The following is a 27,993-nucleotide window of genomic DNA, read 5'->3' on the forward strand; positions in this document are numbered from 1 at the left end:
TCACGTGACTGTAGTCAATATCTAAGCATCTTAACAATACTATAGGCAAAAACACACGACGAGCGAGCAGTAGAGGATACGGCGATGAAGTGAATCGGGTATAAGGTGGCCCATATCCGAGGATTACGGAGAAGTTCAACAGATGATATAACACTATACAGGGTAGATTCAAAAATAACACAACATGGCTGCGGCTGGCGCAAGAGTCGTTTTGATCGCAGTGGACGACAGCGAGCCTTCGGAGTTAGCCTTTCAATGTAAGTAGTCATATCGAACCATTAACCATTGCTCCTTTAAAACCGAACAGCAGTTACCGCCTGTGACTTGGTATCGGGTCTCAATGCTAAACATTGTTGCAGCCCTCGTGGTTGGCTGTGTACGACATCAAGTCTCCATAATACCAATAGACCGCTAACGAAGCAGCGTGCATCTTTGTAATTGCTTAGGTTTACCACACTCAGCTTTGTTCTCCTACTGGTATATACACCTATGAGGTTTTTAACATAGCGATTTCATCAGCAGTGTATTATACTGCAATATTTGACATGGTACGGTCATCAGAGACTACATTAAATCAGGTTATTACATTAATTTCCTTCACTACAGTCAGTAGTGAAAAATGCCTACGTAAGACCCGAATGTCACAGAATATGACATTGGAATTAAACATGATAATACACTTTTTGAACAGAAATGCATGAAAACTGCAGCATTGCTATGGAAATGTGCATATTCTGAATATGCAGTCAGCTGGAATTACTCTTTTGCCAATTAAGAAAAATATACTATCTCTAAGTCGCCAGTTGAATGAATATAGTTAATCTGTAGAGTAAAATGATGAAAATTGACAACTATAATTGGACATAGTTAACTGATGGCAACTTATATTTGAAAGCCCTAGTACTGGGACAACACAATATGGCCAGCGGAGCTCCGTGGCTCATCATTCTAGCCAGGCCTGACATTCTAGGAGGTTTCTTGTAAACATATCGGAAGTGATAAAGGGGAACACGATGAAGCATCCGCGTGGCATTTACTAGATGCCTTGAAAATATATACGAAGAGTCGTCCACAGTGGGAGAGGGGAATCCTCAAGGATGTACTCGAGAAGGTTAACCGTTGCTATCTGTGGTGCCACAGCCCTGGGCTCAAAGATAGCACTGCCGCCAGCCATCCCTCACCATGGAGCAAAACTCTACACTAGTTTCGTCTTACATACATCGTCCGAGAGCAAGTATTGAGCGCTTACTGACTGGAGTCTTAGCAGTCCAGTGTTACTAGTCCATCGATTCATGTAGAGACTGCAATGCTCAAAGAAAAGTATGTTTGTTGAGACAATACTTGTTAGATTTCTTGAAAACCAAGCATGATTGATACAGAATCTCTAGCTTCGTACAGCTGCAATGGCATAGACATGTTCGGCTATTATTTTATTCGTCTTAATTTCAGGACGATTTAGTGAGTAATCCTGAAATTTAATGCTTTGACATCTACAAACTGTTTCTGTGGCAGTCTTTCTGTAAGTCCTTGTAGATGTGACGCAAGTCTACACTTTGGTATGCAGAGCACGTTGGAATTGATTACTCCAAGGCAGAAAAACCTTCTCATTCAGAACAAACACTAATCCCATCTGATGGAAGTCCGTGTCGCTTTAAGTGACGCGCTGAAGGAGATTCTGATAAATTCCCAATTCCATAAATTCGTGTGTAATGCCTGCTTGGGATAAGCTCTCTTGATATCACCATTTATTCCTGGCAATTGAAGGTCAATGGGTCATGGGACTGCTCTTTTATTATGTGGCTGATATGCTGCATATCACTCATAGGAATGATATATAGGGAACGGAATCTTGTGATGTGTACGTTAACTAAGTAGTCATACATGTTGCAGTAGCGCTCTAGACGGGGAAGAATTGAGAAGAGTTTTCCGAAAGCTTAGCCTAACATAGATGAGCTGGCATTTTGGAGCATTCCCAAATCACATGGCAGTGAAATTGGCCAGCTAGATGTGCTAGACGGACGAGATGAAATGGGCTCTACTTTCAAGGGTTTAACAACTAGTGAAATGAATGAAGCCAGCATCTGTCCCAAAATATCTGTATACCCAACGACCCAGACGTACGTTTAAGACACTTAAGAATGGCTTTGATTATACTTGGGGATGTACTTGCTAGTTTAAGACTAGATCATGGCGCCGTGAGGGTTTGAAATGATTCCCTTATTCGCAAACGTTTATATATAATATAACAAATATTATAATTAATTCAAATATTATAATTAATATTGAATATTCAAATCAATATTTAATTTAATAAACTCCATCCATCCAGGTAATTTGCACATAACGTTTCACAGTGCGTTGCGAGAAGACCGTAGAGTAGACCGTAATAATGTGTCACAATCTGGCTACAGGACTTTGGTTTATGCGGTTAATGAAGGCGTGAAGAGGAAAGGGATGAATTTGAAGTTTTCTTGTGTGTTGGTCGTGTTTCATGTCTTAATGACCTTCACTTCAAATTAGTATAATGACTATAGTCAGATCACGGGCACAGAAAAAAGATTGGTTCGTTAACGAATCACGTGTCAGTGGAATTTGTTACATGCTTCCTGTGATAAAACCGGGGAGGGGATTCGGTTTGCTTTTGCCTTCTGCCAAATACCGTTATGGCAATGATTACGTTTCCAGGCACGACATCCTTTATGACACCTCCGCACCCATCTCTTCTTCAACATGTAGCTTTTATTAGCGTTTTATCATGTTATTGATTTGCGGTCAAATCTAGCTATAGGGGCCTATTTACACCTGTTATTTTCCGTTGAAACTATTGATTTTGTGCTGTAGTTTGGCCCTTGATGACGCATCCAACTAGATTTCCAATCGGTATCGGTCTGAATCATCTTGTTTGTTAACTACGTCCATGATATGAAGCGTAAAGTTTATAAGTACAGATGAAACGAGATAATTTTACCAAGAAGTGACAATGACAATCCGAGTCCATCTAAACCCATGGATGTTGATATTGACTGTATGCGAAAGTAAACCATTTTAGGATTAAACATTTAGCAATGAGCCTTTACAAAAGTTGTAAAAGATCATGTTAGAAAATGACATAGAACATGGAAGTCTATGAATTGTCGCCTAAAAGGTAAAACAATGACATAGGGGGCCTACATGTAGGAGACATTTGTTAATTTCTCTTGAAAAAGGGCGATAATACGCGTCATGTCCGACATACGTATACCATTCGTAGCCCGTAAAGGGCGCTCCAAGTCGATAATCGCAAGATCCATTTCCAAAACAACGTTTAACACTAGCTCCCAAAGACAAAGGTAGGTAAGAAGTTATGCAAATAGAAAATAAAGCGGGTAACACACAAGAGAGAAGCGGTCATTAGTTTTCAATGATGCCGGGCAGACAGTTGATATTTCAGGCATGAATTCCATATCACAGTTCAAATTCGTAGTCCATAAATGAGTTACAGGTCAAATAACAATTAAACAAGGTATCTCAGTCGCGCTTTGATTGCAACAGTTCATAAAGGAATCATGCAGACATGAGCATGGCTGCCTTTACTGCCCCTATCCCCAGGTTAAGCGGTATTAGATACGTCTTTCCCGTTAATGTGTAAGGATCTCATATTACAAGAGGCGCCATCTATGATGTTACACATGACATGCTGGTCTGTATAAAAGCTGTTTACAAGACAGACGGTTACATTCGGCAACCAGCGCCATCTATGTTGTTAAATACCATGTACGCGATAGATATGTACATAAGGATAACAGCGCCGTCTATGTGGTTGATCACAATGCGGATCGCTAGAGATTCTAACGCCCTTGTAATACTTGTTCGTACTTCTGGCTTTTCGACTGCGGAGGTCCCTAGACCTGGAATGTCTCTTGCTGCCGTAACAATGACATGCACCACCAGCGGGGAAGCTTGTTGACTGAAAACCTACGGGCTAAACCCATTTATCAAAAGCCGACAGTATGAAGTAGGAAATACCGTTAGCGCCATGCAGGTTCTGTCTCCTGTCGAGCTCTACAAACATAGATCGGACGTGGGAATGTACCATGCACGCTGGCAAAGGGAAAAAAATGCACATTCGCAATAGCTACGACATCCTACAAAAAGTCGATGTCTTGCGCTCAGCTCACGTACCCAGTTAAGTGAATGGCCCATAGTGAAAGATAGAATGTCCAAACTTTATTCGACAGCCCGACCGACACGTACTGAGCTACCTGTAGCGTCTAAAAAGAAATTTACTAATTTACTAGCAAGCAATGTAGAAAACTGATACTTAATTATGTTTAGACATGTACAGAAGAATCTAACAAAAAACACTTGCTGATTTTTGACGCTTTTCATTCTCTTGTATTATGTTTTATAAAATTCATTACGCGACATCAGTAAGGCTTAAATCCGGCCTTGGTCAGTCGTTGAAGGTAGGCCCTACTTGTTTTTCAATCGCTGAGACACACGAGGTGTAGATTCAAAACCAGCAGTGGGCTTGAATTTGTAGATTCACCCGCTGTTACTGCTTTATGACAATATGCGATCGACAATGACTCAACGTGACAAGTTACTATTGCAAAAACCGGTATGTCAACGATATAATCCATCAGGCGCCTTCACTGTAAATTTCGGATGTTTTACAATTAGTATAATTCGAGCGTCCATCTCGGCGTCATAACTGTCTTTTTTTCCCCCTGAAACCGAGGCTAGAGGCTCTATATTCATCGTGTTGAATTAGATCTGCGCCTTGAACAGTTGCTATCAAAGCGTAACTCACACACATATATTATCATCAACAACTTATATAATAGCTAGGTACACGATTTGCAGACTGATTTTCATTCACCTCGAACCTTCTTTGAGACGTTTGTGAGAACTGTTAGCTGCTTCTATTTGCATGAATCCGTCCTAATTTCTTACAATATATACTCTTGCTTTTTGGTGACGACCGGTTAACAAATGTCTGTTTTGACGTTTAGGTATATAACTTTTCGGCTTAATGTCTTTCTCATTTTCTGGGGAAATCGTACAAATTCCCAAATCATTGCCTGTGATATCTTTGATTAAGATACGTGGACAATGCACTAACACACTTTTGTGTATTTTTGCATTTTATTACCCAGACTTTGGCAATACTATTACAGTTCTGTTCCATGCGAACAGATCCCTCTTCGGTAGTACATAATGGACTCGAATTCATCGTTAAGCCTTTACAGCTCTAATTGTAAAAAAATAAAACCTTTTTGGGGTCTGTCCGGTTTCCTCCTGGTGAAATATTTGCGAGTACAACACCAATAAAATCAAATCGATCAATGAATCAATCATACACTTGCAGGACAAAAAGCAAGGCTTGTGATTAGGTTGCGGAGACAGCATATTAAATTCTCAGAGATGTCAATCTGCTTTTATAAATAATACCATGAATCACGAAAAATAGCTACTTTGAACAGCAGTCTTTATTATTGGACACTTTAAGGACCAAATAACATTTGGGGTAAAACGCCAGCCGGTAGATCCAGAAATTTGATTTAGAAAATACAATCAATGAATGGGCCTATTGGCAAAAGGGTGTTAAAAAACGTGTTATTTTTAAATTAGAAGAAAAAAAAGATTTCACACACTATATCAAAATCTTCTCCTTGGATTCCAGGCTTTTTTAAGTGGTTAACATTTGCATTCAAATCTTGCATGTCACCTGCAGAAGTGTTAATCCTATTGATGCATTTCTAGCCGTTATGTAAGATAGCTGCCAACGTGTATCCTGTATTTATCCTGTGAAGCTGTTGAAGGGAACAGATTTAGTAGGGGCGTTGAAGGACGGCTACAGGCAGCACTTTGTTCCGGTTTGTTGTCAAACATGAGAAGAATGCCATACAGTTGGATATGTGCAGAGTGTGATATGCTACTGTGATAGCGAATGCTGCTGGGCAGAGGCCAAACAAGCACACGTTATGCATGTGGCGCTCCCTCGGGCTTTATACCGGATTGTCTGTGCCTCTCGGTGGTGTGCCAGCCCTTCGCGAAGGATGAGAACGACATATGGTGCAGGGGCACGTAGAAATCATGTGGAGAACACATAAAAAGGCCAGCCACTTAATATGCTATTTATATAACAGTAATTAACTTCTCAGATAAGCCAATCTCTCCGTATGGGGACAGATTGAAGAATTCATTTTGACTCTTACAGATATTTTACCAGACACAAAAATGTTGACCAGACCAGATACGAATTGCACAGAAAATTCCCTGACACCGAAATCTTGAATAAAGACGATAACAGCTTTTCCCATTCACCGATGCCGAAACATCTAATATGAATAAACAGATAAGACCAATTATGTCAGTACCCACCTATCAATGACGCAACGCCAATGTCACACTTTATGGTAGATCAATTAGTGGGTGCATAGTGTTTTCAGTCTTTAGTTTTCTTAAGCAGCTATCCGTGCAACTGTTTCTTATAAAATAAATAAACATATAATAAAAACAATCCTAACATTTTGACAGCATTTACGTGATTTTCTTGCATAATATATGAAAATTTTCAGGATTCCACTAAATATGCCTACATCTTTACTCAGCAGAGCGTTCCTTAAATAATGTGATCTATGTAGAGGCTCAAAACGATTTCTTTTGACAGCTTTTAAGTGAAACTAACATGTAACAACCGTAAAAACCAACTCACGATGGATTCTGGACAAATTAAACCTAAAGTACCATCGTCTACAAAAAGTAGGGTGTGGTCATTTTGTACACATAATCATAACTCAAACAGTGATGCTGTTATTCGCTTGTTAGTCGTTTTCTTGGGCGATCATTGTTCCACTTGGGTGCTCTTGGTTATGCTACCACTCTGTTCAAATTCTGTACCATAAAATCCAATTATTCTGATAATGCACTAAAATAAAGAACCACATACAGAACTTATTTGTTGGATACACACCTCTCTGTATTCCACATGCTTCGTTTACCACTTGAAAGACGTTTGTAGGATCTGACGTTTATGTCTTGGAACATATTAGTCGTTTTCATACGGGATGTGACATGAATAATGGGCGCGCTTATATACGCAAAGCAAAAATTTTGACCTAACCTATGCAGATGTTAGTCTTCTGGGAAATGTCTTTCACGCGCAAAACGTCCTTTTTGCGCGTGATCTCAGCAACAGGGTTTAAGCCCGTGGTTTGCAGATACACGATAGGGATCCACATATCGTTTCGTTTATATTTCACCTCTCTGTAAACCTGCTGTTCTGTACTGGCAAATAACAGGTCTGATCTGACAAGTAGACAGCTTACATCGACCATCTTGAACTTGTATATTGGCGGCCCTCATCTATATATAAAGTGATGTATTACTTCGGTATAGGGAAAACATCTTTTGCATGGTCATTAAAGGGCCCCTCTATCTGCCACCGGCAAATGAACCCAGGAAAAACCCATTAGATGCGTATAAAAACACAGCTCTCAAAAATCTGAGGAGGTGGTGTGAAAGACATGTCTGTACTGTCGCTTTAACAAGCAACATAGGCTGTTTGGAAACCAATCCGCAACTTACATATGCTTCCCTTCGTTACTATAATGCAGATATTCTAAAAGGCATTCGCAGTCGAAGTTCCTCAGCTGCACATGTCACCTTTGTTGAACAAAAACGCGCTAAGGGAGCATGGTACATACACGCTTCAGAACCTATCCTCCTCTTATTTACCTTTGGTGATTCCTGATTACAAACAACTCAACCATGTGTTATAGTCTTTAACTTGTACATATAAACAGGTCCCAAGTGTTATGACAGTGTCCATTTATACATACATTTGCATATCTAGTTTTGCTTTATGCTTTAACATAACCTTAATAGACCTATATTATATTGCTCTATAATTTGTTAATCAGATTTCTAATTTAATCCAATTGTCTCCGTTGTGTAACACTATCTTGGTGTGTTATTTGTTCATCTGAGGCGTCACGTTTATTATTTAATCAAGTGTAACAATAAAGTCATGAACAGTCTTTCTTACTTCCTTTCTAGAGATCTGGGCCTATTCACGACTGTAAATATTGCTGGAATACTAGTGCACAAAAGACATGGATAGCAAGATCTTGGACTCAGGATGACATTTTCACCTTAAGCCTGAAATACTGAATTGTTCTAAAATTAATGTCATCAGTACAACTAAATAACCCAGATGTGCAGTGATAATGATTTGTTTTTGTCTCATTCATCTTTGCAGTTTACGTCGACAACGTCTGCAAACCAGATGACTTCGTTGTGTTTATCCACACTCCGGAATACCATGAGTTTTCCATGGCCAGTAAGTATAGAACCGTTGTAAACCTATGCATCGAAAGCATATCTGTATCGGGTATGAGGTAGAGCCTCGATATTTTCCCCTTTCCACTCTCAGTAAACATATGTTGTCAGTAATGGGCATTTCAGAGATTCCTCGTGGCAAAGCGTTTAGCCTTGAACTGGCGGTTTCAACTCCCGAAACAAACCCTGTCTTGCAGACGTTATTATTCTGCTTATCACCACTACTTCGTGGATGATGATTTATAGTTTATTGGTGGAACACTTTGTACAGTCCTGCCGCTCAATGCCTCCATGCCTTATTTCTTCTTCAAGACTATAATTAAGTCACAAACGATGGTATGCCCAGCAAAGGTAGATTTGGTGCTTGTTGGGCTATAGGCATAAAATGGCTGTCAGGTTCATCTATAGCTGATAAATCCAATGTCCATGAGTGAAATTTATCTGTACTAATATTAATCGTGTCACCACATGACTTGGAGTTTCATTGATCTGGGCGTATACCGATGTACATTTGTAACCCTACGGCACCTTTATTGATTGTATAATCATGAACAGTTAACATGACCGTCACACCTTCGTATCTACCTTTCTTATTAGGGTGACAGCCCAAATCTATACCGTATATAGTCTTATCAATTCCAGTCTCATTGATTTACATAGCGGATTAATCATGATATGAATAAACGGTGCCATGCAAAGAATAGTGATAACATATTCTTTACAGCATTAATATGTTTTTCGTAACACGGAGTATAGTTAAAAACAATTCAAGGGAGTAAATTGATTTTTTTCCGTTTCAAAGGGCTTCGTCGTGTTTCACTTATAACACATCCAAACAATAGGCAAGATGTGTCAAATGTAGTCATCTGAACATGTTGAAGGGAATTCATCGGCATGTTCGATTATAGACATACTGTTTTTCACATTACCGGCAGATAATTTCGATTAATTTGATATTCTGGTCCCATTTGCAGAAGTTGGCGTGGAATAAGCCACTCATTTATACCTGTAAAATAATGCTGATATTGAATTTTACCTAATGAAAAAGGCAAATTATAAACGAGCCTTGGTTTGAATTCCCATCGTTTTCATTTGTTGCCAGTTCGGACACACACATCTCTTATGTTTTTGCTGTTATGTTTTGCAATTTACTTGGAATGCAAGGTAAACTGAGTGCATAAAGAACACCGCAGTGACTGACTATAATCTCCAGATTATCTAGATGACAGATTCCAGAATATATCGGTAGTAAAAAAAAAACATCCCCTAATTTGTGCGAGGTTCTTCTCCATAAACCGCCGTCATAAACATGATGCCACTTGGCTTAACGTTTAACCATCCATTGTTATATGCGCGAAGTGGTTATCGCTCACCAGCGTTAACGTCTAGGATTCACTTTAAGATACTCTGCATGTTGGTTGCACCCGTGCAATGTATAGAACGAGACTCTGGGGAATTAGACAGATAAATCAGATCTGACACACGAAGTTCACTAGAATTATCTGAAAAATAACGGCCAAACTCGCGTCTTAAAAGAGATGACTGCGCATTTTCCCTGACGCCTGGTTAAATCACTTCTCGTAGGGACAGCCCTAGCCGTCGGTTAGGAACCTTCAGCGCCAGACTATATCAGTTTTAAGCCACGCTTAGCTTTGCTTCACCATCGACGGGTTGATCGCTGAGAGCGAAGGTGCAGATGACAGCTGTCTGCCTTTGGTCCCGTTTCACATGTAATGCTAAGAGACTGTCTCACAGGAATGCTATCTGCAGACTAAACCTTCATTTGTTCATAACATTTTTATAAGACAAATGCATTATTTCGCTTGTAATACATATGTTATCGCGATTTCCAGAAAATTAATCAAACTGGAACAAAACATGTGCATGCTTGCTGATTGAAATTTATATAGGCCTGCACTGAATTGCAGATATACGTGATATAGTGAACAACATCTGAACAAAAATCAGTGTTACGTGACATGTAAACGCACTTATCAGTTTCCACCGTCCCATCGCTGACGGCTTGATATCATACACTTTGTAGACCTTTCCTATTACAAATTATGTTTGTACGGCACCAATATTTTTCGGAAGGGTATATACAGGGTGGTCTGGTTCAAAAGCGAACAGTGCTTTGCTGTTCGTCTGAACTAACGTAAAATTATAGATATTTAAATATAATGCCACGACTATTTTCGTTTTGGATAAATCAGATTTACAATCGTGTCATACTAATATGCCCCATACGTGAAATTAGGTTTAAGTAACAAGGTGTCATATGCCCTAATATTTATTAAATTTGTAACAAAAATATTAAAGGTATAAAGAAAGCGAAAACATACCTCATCAATAAAATTTTCCCACAACAGCAAAGCTACTGTATAGCTGTTTAATTGCTGCTTCAAAATATGTAGTGTGTGTTATTTTGTAAAATCAATATTATATGCTGTGAGGGAGATTAAGTTTGAAGCAACTGAAGTTATTGCACATGGAGCCCTGCTGTCAGCATGCAGATAAAGCCAGTGCCTTGAAGCTAAAAAATCAATGTATTCGTCATAAACACTCTTTGTGGTTGGCCTCTATTAGCTTGCCTGTCGTAATGTCGTCTAATATCCGCCCGAAGTCCTTGGGGACTGGAGTTTGTTACCCTGGCACCTGACCGTTCCGAAGAACAAGCGTAGTAATGAAGACTGCAGACAACCCAATATCATGAAAGTCTGTTACTATAGCTCCCACTAGTCCATACACCCCATACTTTCTCTTCCTCCTTGGCGACAAGTCGGTAATTATTGTTTAGGCAAGGCTAATACCGAGATTTCTCGTGTTACCATCTGACCACTTTCACCAATATTTTTCGGAAGCGTTGTTTCATGCATAAACTCTACAGACTGTAATTGGTAATTCTGTTGCTTGTTTCGTATAGGTTAAAGACTAATTTTACCGTCAATATAACGTCTTTAAACATTGGACAAGGAAATTTGCCCAACCCCCCCTTTTCCAATGGGATTACCGTCATTAACTTGTCCTTTCATCAATATATATAACTGCAAACAGAGTGAAACCCAGCGAATTATATATTACACGTGACCGGTCAAATTTGGCATCTTGTTAATTACCTCAATTAGGGTTTTATTCTAACAGTTCAGGTAAATGCTAAAATAGTAATATAGCACAGGTGGGAAAGGTCGTCAGTAACGCTGTAGTTTCTCCCACCCTTAAAACTGTTAAAAAAAACTAAAGAACCCATTCTCTTACCATGTACAACAGTATTTTGTATGAGAAATTAGAGAGTATTATGTTAACTTAATAGAGTTTTGATTCAACATAATTCTGATTTAACAGAATTCAATCTTTTACTGAATGATAACAGATATCTGTATAAACTTTCTTTTCAGTTGACAGAATATTACATCCTTTGTCAGAATCATAAACATTCATAATATTATTTGGACATAATGTTCTCTTATAGTCATATGTTTATGACATGGCATGTTTGTTAATTGTAACAGATAAATCTAGCATTTACTTTTACACTGATCCCAAAATGCAAGACATTTCTGTTTTTAATTTCGCTAATGTGTCCCAGTGGAGACACATTAGCGAGATTCTTATTTATAAATTCTTATATGTTGTTATTCGTGTTCATACAGTATACAAGACAGGTAATATATTGAGAAGACCTTATTTATTGTTGTTACTCAAACGATATGAACATGTATGTCCTTGTACATGTACAATACATTATTGCCTATATGCAATAAGCTATATACATGGAGCTATCTACTGACCTTAGTACGTATCGTCCTGTACCATATGGAATAGCTACGCATAGGCTGTCGGAAGAAAGTACTTCCTTCATGTCAAGCTGAATGGAAATATAACCTGCACTTATGGTAATTATTCGTGCTGAAATAGTTTTAGCATATGGCATCAGCAGAAATTCCAAATCGTCCCTATAGAATGTACAAATGTAGATGACCTTTCCAAGGTTGACCAAATGCAAGTCAAGGAACAGCCCTTCTAAGTATCTGTACAAATCTAATTATACCTTAGAGGCCTGAATTTTGCATAGTATATACGCCTCCTGCAATCAAATGGAAAAAGTAGTGCTAATTTACAGTACACTATAGCTGCCGGCTTCTGCCACAGCTCCGTTGAGATACTTCCTCAGCATTCATAGGTGTACGATATGTCACTGGATTCAAGTGAGCATGATAAGAAAAACTGTCTCTGAAAATATGTTTACTTATTTATTTTAGATTTACAATCAATCATAAGATGGCCGATAATATATAAACATATAAGCGCTATTTTTAGAGCAATATTTAAGCAAACTTTTACTGGTGGATAATAAGCTAAGAAAAAAATTAAAAGCTGTACCTGGAGAAAGAAAATCTTCTTGTAACGTCAGACACCAGTCACATGGTTCATAGAATTGAAATATTTGAATGCATTTATAACTGTCCTTAAAACCAATCTTAAAAAAGTGAAAATATTTTTACGCATAGTTTTCAGCTGTGTGTAGGGTGAACTTCATTGTTTTTTTTTTCACTTTAAGAACCCCACAACGATACACAGAGCTGCACCTTCACGATCTTATGTATCGCTTTTATACTCTGTTGCACCTGAGTTCCCCCACCATAAACTATATTAATGGTTGTTCATTTCCGGCATAATTATTTAATGTACCTGTACTATTAGAAAGTACTATTAGAATCATTGAAATATTAGCTGCCCTCATAAAAATGCAATTCTTGTTCATGCGCGTTTAAATGTTCGCTGTGGTGCATGCTCTCCTGACAATTGAGTTGTTACTAAAAGTAACCAGCAAAGGCTTCTCAATGTAGTAATCAAATCTTGAAGAAATTTTTGTTATCACTCCGGAAAGCAAAGCTAATTGTTTCATCAAAACATGTAACAGCCAAAGATGTGGTAATGCTTTTGTCCAATAACGTTTCGATTTTATCTGGGAGAGTTGATGCAGAAATATCTCAGCTTCCGTTTAATGATATCTGTATGTGATTCGGGGTTGTAGTCGCAAGGATCTGATGAGTCGAGGCAGTGGCATTGATTGCCTAAAGTGACGAACACTTCAGTTACAATTGATGTGGTTCTTTGGTTCACACTCTACAACTTAATTTTCTCATTCATTTCATTTTCAAGAAAGTCTGTTGGTGTCAGCTTGATTACCCAGTCATCCGAAAAGACGATTATACTGGAACCGTTGGAATGTTGGCACTGCGTACGAGAGAAAGTGGAAAATCGATGTCGTGTCAGCAATTAAATTCGTTTCTAGGGAGCCTTTATCATATTTGGTCTCACAGATGTTCAGATACTGATTAAATCTCACCCTGGTCAGCCCTACCTTCACCAAGCCTCGGAGATCGACACCGTATATCTTAGTTGTAAAAACAGAACCCTTTGGTCAAAAACTAACAAACATTTCCCTAGTACATGGAATTCGATAGACGCCTGAGTAAAACTCGATCTCCAAGTTCTGTGGGATTTACATAGAACGGCCTAGAACATGCCGAGCAGCATGCCATTGGGTCTGTTATGAAAACAAATACACTGTATACATCTCTACGAAGCCCTGTATATTTACTGCGTCTGTAGTACCAAGATATCTAAACTTTTTGATAGTTTAACTTATTTTTCATTTCCTTTAAATCATGGAGGCAGCAAAGAAACGGGACTGTTTGGCCACGCGTTATGCTGTAGAATGTATACTTCCCAAAATGACGTTTAACACACACCACCAAAGAACTAAGAAAATATGTAAGATACGAAATTATAGGACGAAATCATCCGCGGGTTACTGACAGGCCTTCCCACGTACGGCCCGAGAGGAAGCCAGCATGAGCTGGACTTGAAGTCAAAGCGACCGCATTGGTGGGAACTGGGGCTAAATATAACAGATCTGTCCCAGGTGGGTGGCATCTGGGTCATTATGCCGCTCTGGTGAGCTAACCTCCTCGGCCACTGAGGCACCCTTGTCGATAATAAAATATGTATCTCAGTTACGCTATGATTGCAACTGTCCATATATCCAACGCGGCGATTGAATTCAACACGATGAATATTATGCACCGGGCTACGTGTAATTAGAAACAATCATAAAGCAGACTGTCAGAGATTATGGACGTTATGTCCATATTTACTTAGAAGAGAACTGTGCTCACTGTGCTTAAGAAACTTAGAGGGAAGACATTTGATGGAATAACCTTGACTCACTAGTTTTCGCAGTAATAGCTTGTGACGTTGACTAAAATGGTTAGCTAACACACACGCAGGATTTAACAAATGCTACAAGGCGCCAAGTAGACCCTAGACACCATGTGCAGAACCCTTCGGTATATTCCTACCCAAATAAGATTTAGGTTACCATAAAATATTCATTTTAAACTAATAAAGTTTTAAAATCCAACTCATCTCAGAGAGAAACTTTGTGAGCATAAAAGAAAGAATAGCCTGATAGAAGGTGCCAATTCCAAGGCTAATTAATGCCCACGTTTCAGGTACAGTTTTGCAATATTTAAAATTTGTTCAAGAATTATGATGTCTTACAAATTTAGTCAATCGACCTAATGATGTTGACTGTAAATGTGAACGTCATTTTCATGTGTTTCTCAGAGCTGCATTTCCCGGAGAAGATGGATCCCATCCCAGAAATGGCCTAACGTAATATATTTTGTAATATATAGGTTGCACAAATAATATATATAATGTGTAAAGATCAAGCAAAAACTGGCAAGTTTGCAATCTCTCTCCCGCGGGTATTTGTAGTTCTGGGTTTGTCAAGGTTATCCAAGTGTTGGCGTGTTAATTTGTGCATGAAAACAGGTTAAACTTGTTGAATAAGGTTCTGTGGAAGGGTGCCAGTTTCCGATATTTGACACATCTGTCCGCGCATTGCGCATACCTATGTGGCTGCCAAAGAATTCTGCGGACTAACGGTTTCCCAAATCGGCAACAGGAAGATTTGTACTCAGGCATAAGGCAGGAAAGTCGGCATAGTGAGTGAGAAAGTAACAGAGGTGTACAGAGAGAGATGGACATGGGCTTGAGTCAGGAATAGGTCATTTGGGAAAAGTAGCTGCATAAATATTAAGATATAATGCATGAAGCGCACATCTCAAAGAACATAGTATGTCTTAGCAAGGTTAATGGATCTTCAGTTTGTAGCCTGTTAGCATTTAGAGATAATGAAGGTAGATGTGTTCGTGTTCAACACAAACTAGCGTTTGCATCCAAGTTTTTGTAATCTAATGCTATAATGTGTTGGCCCAGAGAGCTGGCATTGGTGAAACACAAGAAGATAAGAGAAGCAAACAGCAATTTATCAGCGGGGGTGAGGGGAGGAGGTGGTGAGGGGGGTGAGGGGGGTAACATAAACTAATGTTATGCAGTTAGGCTTGGAATATTTGTGCTACAACAAATTATCATGATGTTTTGCTTGGAGAGTGGTAAACAAAAACATACATTCCTAGATGCCCCTTACACATCCCTAGATGCCCAATGCATGTAAGGGGCTTAGCTATGTCCACGTGGCTACAAGCGTCATTGTACTTTGCTGGTTGCCCAGGTCTAGCCAAACAGATATACACTCCTGATCTTGCGTTTCTGTCAACGATAACATACCCATTTATGCTGATAAAAAAAACTTCATTGTGCCTTGATCAAAGTAGTCCCTTAGATGTGAACGAACACCTTCGAGTGCCGATGTCCATCATGACTGACACGGATTCCCAAGAGACAAATTAATGAAGTCTGGATGGACAGAAAAACTTCTGAGGAGCATTGTTACGTATTTTCCAGTCTCCAAAGATAAAAACTTGTTTTCACTGCTTTCAGTGTTCAATATTATAAAAAGGACAGCATGTGATGTTTATTTTACTAAACGTGTGCAAACCTGGCAATGAACAATGACATGTTCATCCGCCCGTTTTTTTCATTGAGTTACAAGGCAAGAATAGATGCCTGTATTATCAGAACTGGCATTTAAACTACAGGAAAGCATTTTTGCTACAACAACGGTTCATGCTAACATGACATGTGGTACTTGGAAATGACTTTTAGAAAGAGGAACTTGAAAAGTATCAGCTCTACTACAAGATCTGGCAATACTGACTGACAAAACCAAGGACGGTTCTGTACAGTTGCGGCAGGGAAGAGCTTGTGCATTCTACAGGTACGTCATACGTCATATTTTTCATCATATAGACTCAATCGGGGAGGTGGCACCGAGCCGTCAATCAAAAGGAAATGTTTCTTAAACAGTTCAGTTACCCAAAATTTGCAAAAATTCTGTAGTCTAATGAACTGTCAGGTTAACCCAAATGTCTTGACGTTTGCTGCTGTGTGATTTTCAAAGTGAATTACTGCACCACTAATGAGAACCCTAAATTTTGTAGGGTAAGACTATCTATCATATCGCACTAAAAGTCGTGTACGTGCAAAAATTTATAACAACACTACCATCGGATGTATTGATTTGCCAAGTATAATCATATGACCCGGTAAACCATTCACCCCTTGAGATCCGTGTACTGTCCCGTGTGGGAATTTTACCGCCCTTTGACACCCATGAAGAATGGCCTGCGCACATCCCCATTTTGAGGTATTTTCTATGGAATCCCGTGATTATTTATCAGCAGCCAAATTGTGTGATATCAGTGCCCAAGCCAGGAACCAATGAAGTAATACATCTGTCATATCTGACATCTTTGGGTGTCTTTCCATAATGAATAATTATTATTTTTACTTTTCACCCTGCCGATGCTACAGCGCCAGTTATGAAAGTGCTTTTATTGTGGTCGCAATCTTGCATTTTCATGAACATCTTTACCGAATCTTTTAACAGATCGGCATTAATTAAGCAAATATGCCACAAAGGACACAACAAAACATCACCAAATCTCCTTACATGTAACTCAGTAGTAAGATTACAAAACAACAATAAATTTCAAAGCCACCGATTTGACGCCATACTGATTCTATTTTTAAAGCAGGTTAATTGTGACTTCCAAGGATGACCAATCTTTTTTCGAGTCCGAAACACATGGAGTTGTAATGCGATAGGTCTCATTCCAAGAACGGAACGCCTCGTAATACAATCGTAATTAGAAACAGAACGCCGTTGTTTATACACCTGAACCCGGTACTAAACCGTCATCAACAAATCGGTTTTTGTCCTGGATTAATGTAACCGGCGTAAATCACTCAGAGTACAGGCTTTTATTTGGCTTGTGTGTTCGTAACACCAAGGGAACGCTCCACCAATATCTCCAAGACTTGCCAAGCGTATTTGAACAGATAATGCTGCGATCGTCCAGGGTATTATTGTCCTCAACATTGCAAGCATACATGTACGTCCCATTTAATTTTCAGCACATCAAATTAGCACATAATTACCTTTAACAGATTACCCTTGATGGTTGCTGATTCAGCTGAAAGTAACACTACGTCAAGACATTTCCGTATGCCTTCTTTCTCACCGATTGTCTGAGACAATAAAAGAAAGGAACTTACTCTTATTTCATTTCAGAGATTAAACATGGCCGGGAAAGGTTTACCAACATTGTACATATACTGCTCTAACTGATTATCACAGCACTTTGTTCCGACTACTTTGTTATGAATATACAACGCGATACGTTGTATGGGAATGCCCCCTTGAGGTCACAGAATGTTGTAACGAGAACAAAACATCCAGAAATTCCATGGCCATTCATTTATGAAATCCTATCACATACACGCCACCAACTGGATATTTGGAACTGACAGGCAATGGTTAGCTGAACTGGCTCATCGGTTAATGTAATGTGTATTGTTGTACTTATTTTGTCATTCCAAAAACCGACATCGCATAAGTGAAATATTCTTGAGTACGGCGTAAAACACCAATCAAATAAATAAATAAATAATCATTCCAAAAATGTCCCCAATCAGTAGGTAAGAATTCGAAAGTCTTCAATCTAAACAATCTTACTCTACAAGACTCGTGTTCATATTTTATACAAACATGAAATATTTTAATGCCTGGCGCATTGAGTGAGTGGCATCGGAATCGACGCCCAATACCACACCTGCCACTGTTCAAGTGGTGGGCCCATATGGGCTTGCCACCTCACTAATCCCAATTTTTTACTTGGCTCTACAGGAAATACAAAGTATATTGTAGCGCATCGTTTAGAAATTTGAACTTTACACGTAAACGCATGTGCCATTATTCCTATAATGGTTGGCCCAGTGTAATGCTTGTTTTGAAAACTGAATGGAGTAAAGAACGCCATCAGACGTTGATAGCGTCATTCGTGATAGTCCAACAGTATACGCAGTGCTTAATTGTTAATTTTTGCAGGTGTGTAGTTATAGAAGGATGTTTACTAGAGCCTTGCAACGGAATAAACACTTGTTCTCGGTGATTACCGCGGCGTGTGATATCTGGAGATTTTTGGGTAACACACTCCAGGTTATTTTTTCATTCCTTTTATGCCCATGTGATGATATACGCCCGAATAATTCAGTCATTACAAATGGCATGTCTAATGAATAGGTTTTCATATTTTTGAGGCCTACTTACACCTGTGCTGAATGAATTATCATCTGGGGTGATTACGAATCAATACTAAAGCTGGTGCAACAAAAGTGCCATGTTCGACTCCAGCAATCTTAGAGGTAAACTGTTGAATATTCCACGACATATATAGTTTTTCGTGGTCTCTTCTTGTTCCCTCAGCGGGAGAAATGTGGCTATTAACTGTCAGCTGGATTGTTTTGTTATGGCATAAAATGCTTCACAAATTCTATAATCGCTTTAAATCCATGTGTAACGTTATATAATATTATAGAACATGGTTTAGATAATGTCTGGCTGCTATCTTATCTTGCTGTTTTATTCTCCTGTATCTATATCTTATGTTGATTTAACACCTCGTCTGTATTTTGTGGTTTTGTCTCCATACCTGAATGTATGTCTGTAATGTTCAGGGTGAAATTTATTTCTCCTGATGATGGCAAAATAAAGTGCCGAAATATTAAGTCAAAATGAGTCTTTCGTTTTTCGGAGTTATACCACTCTATTACCATTATGTTAAACTATTCAGTGGAACACAAGGTTTCTTTACGCCAACACATAGTAAATAATGTACATTGAAAAAGTGCCTTAACCGTCTTTGGCTCACCGTTCTCATTTGACGTCCTTTATTGTGGGTTTTATCTAAAATGCGAAAAAGACGCTTTTATACTTCTTACACGGGGGCTTAATTACCGTGGCTTCCACGTTTTACGCCATGAAGGAATATATTTAAAGCTTACACATTTTTATTACAAGCAAAACAACCGGATTTTACCTTGCGTCATTTGATTGCAAACGGAATTGATTTGTTTTTCCGGTGAGATTTATTTCGGCTAAGGTATCCTAGTCAATACTGAAGACATTTTATTGCTCTGTTTATGCGTACAAATAATCACTATTCCGAGAATCGTAGGGCTTCGTATATATATTGCACTGTGCGGAGCCATTTACTGAGCGGAATAACGGGTCTCAACAACTCCGTGCCTCTTTCGCCGCTTGAACAAGAAGGAATCTCTGTGCTCCTCATTTCGGTTCTACCCATTAATTCTCTTTTAGATGTACATAGTTTAGTTCACACGCTGTCAAGAGTTGTGATTCATCTGTTAATCGACGCAAGTGCTTATTACAAGGCGGCTCATCAATGCTTCAGCCCACCTTCGAGGCTGGGAGATGACTTCATTATGGGTTATTCCTCTACGTGCCTCGGAAATAATAACAAGCATGCTTTGTGGGAGTATTACGGGAGGATAACATAAGATAAACCTAACCAACCTTTTTACCATCTGCTCAGTGCGCAATCAGCTCATGTTTAGTCTTCATGTGCATGGCTCTTTCAAATGGATACTACATGAAGACTTTGTTTATAACGAATTTCTAAAAAGTGTTCAAAATATACACAAGTGGTCACATATTAAACTAAAACGTAAATCAGCAGATTCAGCTTTTATGGTTTAAGGAAAGGCTAAACGGCTCTTGATACATTAAAAGCAATGTTTATTTTAAAAAATCAAAATTTCGGGATACCTGTCTGGGTGATCTAAGCACTAGTGAATGACCTAATTTGAGAAAAAGTTAACATCTCTCATACCAAAAACAAAGAGATAGCATATCAGGCATACAAACCGCATTTCCATGCGATTATGGTGTATCCCACACATAGTTAGAAAATGATTTGTCGTTCCCGTAAACTTTCAAAAGGAGCGTAGTCAGAATAGCCATTGAATCGAATACGTTCCTTGTTACCGGAGAAGCGGGCAAAATAGACGGTTTCCGTCTTTCGATATGCCCTTGAGACGTGTCCTTCGGGTTTGTCCATGGCGCCTAAACCCAAATAACATGATTCCAACGTTTAGCCTGCGATCCTGCCGCCCTGAGAGGCGTTTATATCTATGGCGTATCAGGCATTGCATTTTTACACTGAGAAGACTTCTTGTTTATTCACAGAGCTGTTCCAGCTTTCCTTGAGCTAGCTGGTTCCGTTGACCTTCCTGGTTCACCTTACAGAGTTAAGGATACTGCTCAACAATGACACATCTATTGGGATTCTGTAACTTAAACTATGAGTATGCAAAAGCTTTGCCCTTACTTTTCCAGGTCCAGCTTTTACAGAAGAATATAATACACTATTCAGAACAATTTGTTTCTGTAATGGGGAACCAAGAACGGATTTAATGGGTAACATTTTCTTCATAAACTAATATGGCTCCAAGCTGTATCGTAAATTGTTCATTCCTGCCTTCGCCATAAAGTTTTTATGGGGAAACATAGTTATGTGGTACACATGTATTGTAGAGTACAATGGTCAGTCCAGTTTTCAGACGGATACCCATTATGCCGGGGATATTTTTATACAATTCTTTTCTTTCTAAACATAAAATAACCATATTGAGGAACCCCAGCATATGTAGTGTGCCCTCAGTACTGGCTGATTCTAGGTCATATGATGCATAAGTTCAAGACAAGAACCGATTGTTGTGAATGTGTAATGTCATATCTGAACGCTCTTCACCAATAATAATGCCCCTTTAAACCATATAATGGACCTCAGCACACATTAGTGCCACTTCCCTTAGTTTCTACTAATCGACCATTAAAAACTCTTTGGGCCGACTAAAATTAGTTTACAAAGTATTAATCTATTTACCAGACAACACCATATGGCTACTCAGTGCTCTAAAGGGCGGCTTCTATATAAAAGGGAAAAATTAAACGTATTCTGCTACGAGTCAGTTATCCAATTACCAAGAGTGGCAATAGGTTTCAATAAACCAATTTAAGACTGATGCAGGATTTACATGTTACTGAAGAATTGATAATCCAAAACTTTAATACGCTTTCTCACTGCCTTCTGTGGCTTGCCACACGTTAGTTGTGTCTAAACGTTTACAAACCGGTTGATAGGACTGTTCAAAGATTGAACAAGCTAAGTTTTTTGCAACACATTCAAAGGCTCAACTCGCCTTTTGTCTATGGCAGACAAAACGGCCGAATAATGCAGTTAGTTTAAGCCAACACGCAAGTTGACACTATCTAAAACTTTGTTTGGTGTGTGTCTAATTTGACCGGGGTTGGGGAGCGAGGGGGGGGGGGGGGTACAATCAAGTTGACATTAGCCTATAATGTATTGGCTGCAGTGACCAGTCAGGGGTTAAACAAGCGAAGTATCTTTTCCAAACTAGGTTGAACACGTTAGGTGACCGTCACATTGGAATGTCCCATATGTTCATTGTCAGCGTCTGACTAGAGCTACGTTAAACACGTTAGTTATTAATGGCATGTTTTATATGACGGATGACGGTCAAAAGTTGGTCAAAGACGTTAGTTCAGTCAACATGTTATGTCAGTAACTGTTGAAGTGTGTCATAAGGAAGTCGTCACGGTGGTCAAAAGTTGAGTTAAAAAGCTAATAAGGAATGCAACCTAGCTGACAATAACTGACCAAATGCTTATCACAGTCTTTGAATAGAGTTGCCACCAGTCTGCGGAAGAATCAATGTTAGCACTTGTTGCAAACATTCGGTTACAGGATCATCACTCCGGTTAACACAACTGTAAATTAAACACACTGATTTCTAGCATTCGAAAGAAAACCAAACACGCTGACTGGCAGGATTGTGTTCGTGGATCATCACGGTAGTCGCCTGAATTCGGCCTATGACGCTGGTTGTGCCAACACTGGACCAAAATCTATACAAACTGGTTGACAGTGTTCGGCCAAAGGCTCACTAAGCTGGTACAACTAATCTTGTGTGCAACCAGTCTGAGGTTCGACGCAAGGTCAAACGTTCTATTTGAGCGTTGGTCAGGGTCAAATAATTAAAAGGCTTTCCCATTTTGTCCGGTCGGCGGCGTATCTAAGATTGTTGTGTCAAATGCTCATCATGCTGGCGGGTACAGCATGCAATTTAGCTGCTGCATGTGTCTTTTGTGTCAGCTATGAGGTTTTATCGTAGTAAGCTTTTTCTCGGTCCACCATTCCATCATTACCAGTCTTGGATGAGCCCATTGAACTTCATGGTACACAATCGAACGGCGCAAGCCCTTTGGACATGAACTAAAACCCTGCAGCTACAATTAAGTTTGATGGAGACTGCAGGGTAATGATGCATATAAATTGATTCGCATTTCGCACTGCATTCAATGCTACCAGCCTGGTGTTTCCTCGCGCCTAAGATGAGCGTGTGGTAATGGGAAATGTTGTAGCATTCTAGTTACTTTTATGCGGCAATAACAAGTGAAATTTTCGGTATTTTAACCCAATAGTTTGGAGGCATCACGAAACACAAATTCATGCCGTGTAAAACTGAGTTATGGAAATACCTGAAATATCGGTTCCACTCCCATATTACTGACAGCTTTTGATGCTGGAATTATTAATAGGCTTCAACAGACGCCATGCAGCTACCGCTCTCCTACTTTGCAAACATGACTAGATATTGACCAGGCAATGGTTATACAACTTTCACACGGGTATGTCGCAATCAATATTAGAACTGTACTCTGTTCCCATGGATGCAAGAATATGTGTGTAAATATTCTTGTGTAAACTTGGGAAAAAGAGATTATATGTGTAAATATATACAGAAAAACGTCAATTTTAGTGTCACATGCTTGTATAATGACGACATATGAAAATTTCACGGCTATGATGTGCTCACGGTATTGGGTGACGATGGTGTTAACGCATTTTCTGTGAGCGTTTTCTGTTTAGTGCCTTACCTCAGAGACCCAGCCAAACTCCCTGACGTTTTGATTAGATTTAATTTCTTCACCACGCAAAAAAGCATTTTATAAAAGATACCTATATCTTTTAATATATATATATATATTATATATATATATATATATATATATATATATATATATATATATATATATATATTCAATCTGAATTCTCTGCTTCTACGAGATGAAAGAGTTAGGTGGTCATGGGGATAACCAGCATCCTGTACCTGCATGATCTTCTGTTCCAAGCTGACTTGAAGCTATAAACGACACTGGGATTTTCTTTAATGTCATTTATTTACAATATCATGTCCCGGCATTATTTCCATCATATCAGTCATCATTATTAATAAATCACCTTCGCAGTATTATGATATACTCAGGAGCCAGTAAATGTAGCCTACAGATAAGTGCCTGGAGTAGGTTTCTTCTGTTTTTCCCGGACCTTTAGCCTGATAGGGTTGTTAAGTATCGCCTTTGTCCCCAATGGAACAATTCGTCAAATTGTCACGCACAGTAAGTAGGGTTGAAGGAGCAATTACCGTTCAGTGGTGGCATCGATGCCTTCGTGAAATACGCCAAGTATATATCTCTCACGGCAGTTTAAATTTTTACAAACACAGCCACTCAGGAGTTCAATTTGACTGAGTTTTTTTTATAGTTTTCCGATTTTAGTACCTTTCCTCTGTTGAACACACCAGGGCTGGTTCTTGTCTGGATCGCCTGCGTATAGAGTGAGGCTTTTGTATGATTAATGGTTATGTTGCTTCCACTCTAGTACCGCGGCTTTATCATTAGTGTTACCAGCGTACTTATCTGCATCCGGGCTTTTCGGGTGAGCCAGGTCACAAGAGTGGATGACGGATTAGCCATTTCTCAGTCACGAGGCAATACACGCAATGCAAATGGCCAGAGAATTCAATGGAACATAGCGTTCTTGCAGAGGATCCGAATGAAAGGAATAGGACGGGTTTACTCGAGCTAAAGAATATTGTCCACATTAAGGCACCTATACGTAAAAGTATAGTTGTACGTTTGCCAATAACACCAGGATCCTACAAGAAGAACAATGCTCTTTCACGTTATTAACTACATGACACTTTACCTGTTTGCAAGTCAAGCCAGGCGGCGAAAGAGCATCATGGATGCCAACTGTTACCTTGGCAACATTACATGTGAACTGTATGGGTGTCGCTATGTACAATCAATACAGAAAATGACTACACCTGCGTTTTGTTTCCTTTTCAGCCATGTCTCCTTGTACGCAACATTCACTTTCTTTATATTAATTCCATATATTCATAGACGCTACCCAATCTGTAAATTACTGGAAACATTTCAGATTTATATATATATATATATATATATATATATATATATATATATATATATATATATTATATATATATATATGTGTGTGTGTGTGTGTGTGTGTGTGTGTGTGTGTGTGTGTGTGTGTGTAGACAACATAAAATGTTCTTTTACGCACATTTGAGCTCCTTGTAGCAATGTACCCATAGATCTACAAAGTCCAAAGGACTCAAATGGACCCAAAAGCCCCAAGTGATATTTGCGGTATGAATTCCGCTCTCTACAGAATGACATGCTCCTGGGACATATAAAGTGCATTGTCAAATGAGATTTACATGAAAAATTCATACAGCTAGTTCCATACTAGGTTTCTCTGCGGTTAGTATTGATACATACATGTTCACATTCACCAATTTAGAACCGTCAGATATTGATTTTGGTACAAGGAACTCTTCTACTGGTAGGGCCAGTTGAACCGTTCCAGCTGGACGACATGATATTTGTTCCGGATGGGATTTTGTGGTATGGTTGAGAATTCCATCGAGTACTGAAAACAAAGGAGTCAGACCATAAACACACCGATATACAGCGTACTTGCAAATACACTAACTCGTCTCTATCCACGCGTAGAGCGAGCCATGGGCTAGTGATTAAACTTTCAATCATTGGCACACACGAAGTAAGGGTTCAAAACCGACCTTTGGACAGAGAAATTGAAGATTCTCCTGCTTTCACTGATTGTTGGACGTTAGTGACGTTCGTGTGACTGTTTGTGTGCAAGCTTACATTCGTTGAATACCACTTGGCTTCTACTAATATGGTGCGCACATCTATACGCCACATGTGGGAAATTGATTGGCCAGAGTGGTTTAACCAGGGCATTGCAATTTTCTCCTCTCCTCCCATAATCGAATAAATGAAAAATTATTGATCATGACCAAATACAACAACCAAATAAATAAATCTACTATCACGTGTATACAGAATTAAATTAAAGGAGAAATCTCTGCCTGGTTTCATCCCACCATAATGCTGGCCGCCGTCGTATAAGTGAGTCATGAGTACGGCGTAAAACACCAATCATATAAATAATTAAATAAATAAAAGAGAAATTGTAACAGGACCACCTAAAGCATGGAAGTCTGCAGCTTTTAATATCCATGTCACTTTTGTCTCCCCTGTCTAGGTCAAAGTGTTCTGGAGCAAGTGATGAAGGAAGTAGATTCCAAAGTGAAGAGGCTGAGCGAAAAGTACAAAGACAAGCTGGAAAAGACAGACGTAAGGATTCCATCATTTTCTGCGCGTGTACGTTTGACATGTGACTGATAGCTTTGAACGTATAGCTTACGTTAATCGTTGCAAACCGCTGGCGATACTGTCAGGGCAAAATATATTTGTGTCCAATACGTTTATAACTTTGACCAACTTAACCTTTCATCAAACGGATGAGGTGTCATGAGGTGAGCTTTCTGTGCTTTTTCCAGGTTTTTACTGGCTTCCGCCATTTATATAGCTGAACACTGTCGTAATAGCCTAAGTATACTATTCTCGAATTAAAAGTAATTATTCTACAAACCTACAACATTTCTCAGGAGGCGGCGAGGTACACATGCACCAGTGACCCGTTGAATGTATGGTCATCGAACACAGTATACGCTAATTGTATTGTTGTATCCACGATGAATCCTAGCCTAGAATTCAACTGATCTTTAGGATAAAAACTTCCCACTCACCATATGCAGAAATATATCCAATAACATGATTTTTTGTTAGGCTATAACCTATAGGTAAAACATATTTTCCAGATGTATCCAAATGGGCTCTACTCTACATGTTGGCGTACGTAGGTTCACCCAGCGTATGTATACATGCATATCATATCTGAAGTTTTCTTTGTAATCTGTGTATTACAGCTGGCTGGGAAATTTAAAACTGGTGTTGGAAAGCCTGGTGAAGTCATCGTGAAGGCGGCTAAAGAAGAGAAAGCAGCGCTGGTCATAACGGGAACACGTGGCCTGGGTAAAATCAAACGTGCCTTCCTGGGAAGTGTTAGTGACTTCGTTGTGCACCATTCCATGGTGCCGGTGCTCGTGTGCAGATTTGACACCAAGGACAAAGACAAACGGAATTGACACGAACCCATGTCACAAAAATCCAGTATAAAGATTCAGTAGAAAGTGTGAGCTTTAATATTTACGCATAAATTTGGCCTTGCACCGTTGGAGGAACCTGTCGGAGAACACAATACTGTCCAAGACACTTTGTAACGTACTTGGTATGTTTCACAAGTCTCCATGCGACATGTCGTTGTAGAGAAGATTCCCAGCACTGATGGTGATATGATCCTTTTAATAAACGCTATGTATGACAAAATCGATGCACCCTAGTATGCCTTTCCCCTACTGATCCGCCGTGGGATTATTCTCCTTGATGTTTTCTAAAAGCCAGTGGCTGGTGGCTTATGATTGTGTATTATGTTTGTTAAAAAGAAACACGTGCAAGACGCGTTATGCATAGTAATATTCTTGGACTTACACATACTGTCCGCAAGAGGCTGATGTATATGTACATGTAGTATGACATATCATATCCTAGCAGACCAATTTCATGCGTAGTGTTTTTGTGTTTCTTTCGAGTGTTCCCTGCTAATTTTACCTTAGTAGTTGTTGCACTGCCAACAGAAAAGAAACTATGCTTAAGTGACACATGAATATCAGTCGATGAGCCACATTTGCTCTGCCAAACAATGTATGGTCATCGTAACACATGCGTACTGTTGTACTGAAACAATCAAGAAGCGATTAAGTGAAATATATTGATCTTCTTCTGTATGATGTGCTGTTGTATTGAACAGGAAACTTCTGTTTTATCTTGGGATCTGTAGTCTGTGTCATGCTATTGTGTTCAAAACCAGTGCAACTGGCTGATGTCTTTACTTTTCGTCAGTGGACAAGGAAATACGGAAATTAAAATACCTCCTTTTGCTAGTGTGTTGTTCCGCATAAATCACAGATGTATACTATAACTATTCCATATTAAAAAAAGAAACCTTT

At 39.1% G+C, this 27,993-nt stretch overlaps 1 protein-coding gene across 1 annotated transcript; it reads left to right on the forward strand.

The window, feature by feature from the left end:
* On the forward strand, positions 1–27,993 carry LOC135471416 (universal stress protein Sll1388-like). Its single transcript, XM_064750646.1, has 4 exons — positions 1–257; positions 8,246–8,326; positions 26,127–26,218; positions 26,854–27,993. The coding sequence occupies exons 1-4, from the start codon at positions 185–187 to the stop codon at positions 27,070–27,072; spliced, it is 465 nt and encodes a 154-aa protein (XP_064606716.1). The 5' UTR covers positions 1–184; the 3' UTR covers positions 27,073–27,993.

Source organism: Liolophura sinensis, chromosome 7 (assembly GCF_032854445.1).
Source record: "Liolophura sinensis isolate JHLJ2023 chromosome 7, CUHK_Ljap_v2, whole genome shotgun sequence".
In the NCBI taxonomy this organism is placed as follows: Eukaryota; Metazoa; Mollusca; class Polyplacophora; order Chitonida; family Chitonidae; genus Liolophura; species Liolophura sinensis.